The following is a 6,000-nucleotide window of genomic DNA, read 5'->3' on the forward strand; positions in this document are numbered from 1 at the left end:
GGGTTAATTATGTTCCCTGTGTGTAGGGGGGGGTGGACTGACTTGGGGAAATGACAGATCGCTGTTCATACAATGTATGAACAGACAATCGGGCATTTCTCCCCCTGTCAGGACCTTGAGCTGTGTGTTTACACACACAGCTCCTGGTTCTCGCTCCGTAACGAGCAATCGCAGGTGATCGCGCCTGCCATGCACGCGCGTTGGGACCAGGGGCGAGCGGAGGGTGCCCCTATTGGCTGAATCGCTAGATAACGTATAGCTACGTGATCTCGTGCAGCCGAGCCGACCTGCCGCCGTATAACTGCGGCGGCTGGTCGGCAAGCGGTTAAGGGACAGAACACTTACAATGCACTGTATACAGATTATCCTTAAAGTGTACCTGTCATGAAAGTATCATGATCAGTTTTTGTTTTTAAATACATTTTTATTGGATTTTTAAGAGTGAATGTGAGAGAACATGCCTTGTAAGGTAATACAGTAAGTCCCGGTTCACCTAGGTGCGATGTGGGAATACTGCAGGTTCCTGCATTGCACCTGACTCGAAAGGCCGTTCACATTGCTATATGCGAAGTGCTGGGAGTGTCAATACACCTCCATTTCAGTTCCCATATCGCAGTGCGAACTGACAGTTCAGACAGGAATGCGATCCGATTTTGGTGCGGACCAAAAAAAGGGGCTCTGTGCAAGTTTGGTCCAAATGCGATCCAAATTCAGCCATACAATCTGTATGGCTGAAATCGCACAGACATTGCATGTGATTTGCAGTGTGAAATAACATGCGATCTCACAGCGCACCATTGTGAACCCAGCCCGAAAGGAGAATAAACAGATTAGCAGTAAAAAGAATACAAATGCAATCTTCTATTTTCAGGATACATATTTTTAAATGTTTTTTTTTTTTTTTTTTTTTAACCAAAGTTACCAGGTATAGTAAAAGGTATACAAGGTATCTTTTCTCATAGCCAGCATTTCTTTGTAGGTATGTCATGTAACCAACGCAAACGTTTCAGATGGATTAGGTACAAGGTTTTGTTTCCAAGCAGTACCATCAGTTATGGAATTCAGGCACTCCAAGGTTTCTGTATGGGCCTATAATTTTCAGTGTTCTGAAGTCACCAGAAGTTTCATTTCTTCCATGTAATTTTGAATGGCATTTTCTGTAAAGCTATCTAATAGGACACCTTTCTGTGCCACGGACCTGTGATTTTTGGTAAAATCCTATCAAATTTCTCCATTTGGAGAAAAGGTATTTAAAGCGGGAAAAAATATATTTTTTAATTTTGTTTTATTTATGCCTACAGGTAAACCTACAATAAGGCTTACCTGTAGGTATAGTAAATATCTCCTGAAAGTTCAGCAGATGACATCACTGACTCATGTGCACTGCGCTTTCAATGGACAGCATTCAGTCCATTGAGAGCGCTGTGCCATGGCTGTGACTCCTCTGCGCCTGCAGGGGAGTGATGTAATCACAGCTCGGCCAGAGCCCATGAACCCAGAAGGAAGACCAGATGAAGATGGAAGGATTAAAGATGATTTTGATGGATCTTGAGTGAGTAAATAACTTGTATAACGCTACAAATGCGAACTAATTTGCCTCAAAGCGCTTTGCATCCAGTGACGTCCTAATCCTTCAGAGGTGGGTCTTCGTTTTTTTTTTTCCCTGAAGTCCCGATGGTTTTTCCTCCCATGCGGATGTCTGTGGGTAGAACGTTCCATAGCCGTGGTCCTTGAACTGCAAATCTACATTCTCCCTTCGATTTGTAGTTGGACTTGGGAATGTGGAGGAGGTTTTGGTTGGCTGATCGGAGAATGCGATTGGGGTGTAGTGTTTTATTTTCTCGCATAAGTATTGAGGAGCGTTTGCATGTGTGCACTTGTGGGTGAGACAGGGGGTCTTCATTTCAAACCAGACCCAAAGGTACCATGAAAATGTCTTGTGCCATAAAAAAAAATAATTCTCTTTTTCTTTTTTAAGTCCTAACAAGCCTCCCTCTGTTTTACAGACAATTCACCAGTTCAGGACCCGTTCTGCAGACCTCCAGAACCCAAGCGTCTGAAAACAGAGGTTCCACCAATTCTCATTGTAGATGAGGAAATGCCAAGCTGTAGCAAGGATTATGATGAAATGTCATAACAAAAAAAAAAAAAACCTTGCTGGACCACGTTGGATGTGTTAAATGATATGTACAGAACACAGCTGCTGGTCACCCTACTGTGCACCTACCAATGGACCGGAGTGCTGTCCGCACCTCCTAGTGTGCCACGTGTATAAATGTTGAGAACTGGCTCAGCTGCACTTCTGAGGATTTTCTGCCTTCCAAAGCTTGATGTTTCTGATTTTTCTATTTAAAATGTATCTCCACGTTTTGAACAGCTTGATCCAGTGTGAGTGATCAATCCAGATATTCATTTTACTGGTATATCATGTAGATAAGCTCCTTCAACAGGAGGAATAACTTCTATGTGGTAAACTTTCATTTTTTTTTTTTTTTTTTTTTTATCCATGGACTTTAAGTGAATTCCTCATCTACTGGGTTTTAAAATATCACATGGGGTACTCCTGTAGAGTGTTCATGGGGCTGATTGCTATGATTTCTGTGGCGTCTACCATGTTGTCCTGTACTGGGAAGATCTGGGTAGTGTACACAGTCCTGGGGCCCGATGGATGTTTACCGTAATATGTTCCAGGGGCATCGAAGCAAAAGGTTTTCAATGTCTTACAATGTCGCCCCCCCCCCTTTTTATTATTACATGTCCTCTTTCTAAAGCAGCCACAGCCCCATGTAGTAAAGCTTGTTCCCTGACAGTATGCTGTAGAGAAGGGCACTTGCTCATTGTGGGGATGCAGTGGTCTAGAGAGACCACTGTAGACAGAGCTCTTGCATACCTTCTATTGAGTCCAACTATAGGTCTGCAATCGGCACAGCTCATGCTGGCTAATTTGAGAGCTCCGGGGGGGGGGAGTCAGACCCCTACAAAGAGGCAATTGCCCTTTTCTGCAGCATGCTGGCAGGGAACAGGCTTTTCTGTTCACGCTGTGGTTACTTTCTGAAGAAAACAAAGTGTATATCTTTGAAAGTCTGGCTGGGCTCTATGGTTGGCTTCACATTTATACATAACAGTGATGCCTGTGACCTTGTGGCAGCTTATTCAAATAAACTTTCACACCAGAGCAGACGGGTATTAAAGGGACTGTAAAATTGGTTCTCCAGAAATAGTTGAATTCTTTTCACTAACGAAGGGAATTTCCAGTATTTTTAAAGCCTTACTTTTCAATAAATTTAACTTATACTGAAGATGTATAGGGACTGCCATTGCTGACCTTTCCTTCTGAAAACGTTTTAATTGGATTTTTCTGCTTTGCATTCTAGCTCTGGGTCTGTGCCTCAAAAAATAGTTGTGCCCCTTGTATACATCGAAAGATTCAATTTTAGGTCATGACTAAAGTGCACCCCTGATTTCACACAACACAATGGAAGGTAGAGTCCTCATCTCAGACCAGCCTTAAGCTGGCCATACGTGACTTGATTGATTTTCCCGCATTCACTTTTCACCTCCACTGCACGCCATGGTAATCCGGCAACCCCCGCACCCAGCTGTGCTGCTGATAGGATGCAGTCCTTGTTTGGCCGATGATTCTCCACCTTGCTCAATCTGTTTTTGTCAAGCTGGGTGGTGCTTGAAGAGCCACCCAAGGCTCAAATTCTGTCCGGAATCGCATGGAGACCTTTCCAGAGACAAGACACATTTTTGTTTGTGGTGAATTTTATCTCCATATAGTCAGTGGCCCCCCTCCTATGAACGTGTTTGATCTTGTAACGTGGACTTTAAGCTTAGTCTGCATTTTAGCCACAGATGTGATTGGGGGATATTTACTAAAACTGGTGCAGCTGTGCATAGTAACCAATGCGCTTCTAGCTTTTATTATCCATGCTTAAAGTGGTTGTAAACCCTTTGCAACCACTTTATACTACAGGTAAGCCTATATTAAGGCTTACCTGTAGCTACCTAGGTTATCTCCTAAACCTGCACTGGGGAAAACTGAATCAATGGCACCTATGTCCCGTTGCTTCAGTCTGTGTGCCATTACCAGAGGGTTGCCTCGCGTAGGCGCGGGAGTGACATTGCGGCTCCGGCCAATCACAGTACCGGAGCCGTGATACCCAGAAGTAAACCCCCCCCCCCCCCCCCCCCCTGATGTCGCCGCCGAAGGGGGTGGACGAGGACCGCTGCGCAGGCTTCGATCTAAGGTAAGTAATTCATAATGAGCTAGTATGCCAATAATGGCTTAATATACCTTTTTTGTCTTGCAGGGTTTGTTTTTTATATTGGGTTTACAGACACTTTTTTAATTGAACAAGAAGTTAGAAACCGATTTGGTTTCTATGAGCAGCTGCACTAGATTCTGTGTGCGTCGGTTTTAGTAAATCTTCCCCTGTTTGGCTTTGTTCCTCAGTGGTTGGAGGCGCTCTAATCTGCACACACAAAAAGTTGCCCCCAGCATCTCAATCACTATGATGCGGAGTCCCACAGGTTTTCTAAACCTGCTACAGCATACCCGGGAGACCCTCTTCGGTGTTACTCCAGGAACCAGTATAGGAGCTGGCTAGGGATGCCGCTCTGTGCAGCTTTTGTAACCACTCCTCTTGCTATAGAAAGCTGTAAAGAGACCCTATTCAGGGATCGCCAAACTACGGCCTCCAGCTGTTGCAGAACTACATGTCCCGTGTCCCTTGAGGCATTGTAAAACTCTGACATTCACAGACATGACTAGGCATGGTGGAAATTGTAGTTCCTGAACAACTGGAGGGCCGTAGTTTGGAGACCCCTATGTCTAGCTCATAGCAACGTTTCATAGCAGCCTGTTTTCAGCATAACGGAATGGGATAGGTAAATAAGAATTTCAAAATTGACTTTGGTACTGCTCTGTTTTGGAAGTTTAATAATTTATATTAAAAAGTGAAGCTACACTTTTAAGTTGATATGTCATTTTAATGATGATTCAACCTCTGAGTGCAATATTTTCAGCACAGATAGGTGATTAAATGTAAATTTGTATGCCACATGTCAGTAATGAGTGTATATTACCATCTTTATAGGCTTCAGCTGCTTACAAAGTTTTTAGTTTTGGCAGGTATATGGCAACAAAGGTAACTCTTGAAACAGATGCAGATTATTCCTTGACAGCTGTAGTGAGATTAACAGTAGTCTTCCGGACCTTGGGGCCCCGTGAATATCTCCTAAACAGTACAAGTTTAGGTGATATTCACTGTAAATACCGGATAAGCCTTATTAAAGGTTTACCTGTAGGTAAGAATTTAAAAACTGAGTTTACTACCACTTTAAAAGCTGCCAAGACAGACAGACCGTGGTAAAGCAGTATGGTGAGTAATTCCAGCCCTCTCCTACGTCCCTCATGATTATACCAGAACCTGGAATTTCAAATTCCCATTTCTTGTGCTTTGCACCCTACTTGTAAACTGTTATTGTAGCACAAACTGCACTGAGGGGCCAATTAACTAACAGGCATTTTTCCACTTACCATTGTTCAGGCTTGATTCACATATGAGCATGCAGCGGTTCAGAGCAGGAGTCCGGTGTGTCCTGGTTCACCATTTCGGATCTGATTTCAGCCTGAATTTTAAAATGCGTTCCTGTGCAAATCGCATCAGAGCAGCTCCATAGAGAGCCGGTTAAAACCTCCTGCTTTTGCGAATTCGGTGCGGGGGAACCTGCATCAAATTCACAGTAGTGTGAACTCTGTTGGATGCTTCAAGGTAACAATGCCTTGAACGTAAAAACTAGCAATCCAGCCCCCCTACACTCCAAACTCAACCAACATGAGCTAGAACCTTTGTTTTTTTGTGCCCCCTGCATTCATGTGGAGCAGATTTCCCTCGAATTCCAATGGTCACAGACGAAAAATAAATAGAAATATTAGTATAATGGTAAGGCCTCTTTCACACGGTCGGACCGTTCAGGTCTGCCTGTCAGTTT

General features: G+C 43.7%; 1 protein-coding gene across 2 annotated transcripts in view; it reads left to right on the top strand.

Annotated features, from left to right (window-relative positions):
- Positions 1 to 3,305, top strand: part of CHAF1B (chromatin assembly factor 1 subunit B) — a 50,285-nt gene extending 46,980 nt beyond the window's left edge. For both annotated transcript variants that reach the window (XM_040338953.1, XM_040338955.1), the window contains exon 14: positions 2,007 to 3,305. In XM_040338953.1, coding sequence (XP_040194887.1) covers positions 2,007 to 2,137 — 131 coding nt within the window. In that variant the 3' untranslated portion in view covers positions 2,138 to 3,305. The remainder of the gene's footprint in view (positions 1 to 2,006) is intronic.
- The last annotated feature ends 2,695 nt before the right edge of the window (positions 3,306 to 6,000 follow it).

Source organism: Rana temporaria, chromosome 2, assembly GCF_905171775.1.
Source record: "Rana temporaria chromosome 2, aRanTem1.1, whole genome shotgun sequence".
Lineage (NCBI taxonomy): Eukaryota > Metazoa > Chordata > Amphibia > Anura > Ranidae > Rana > Rana temporaria.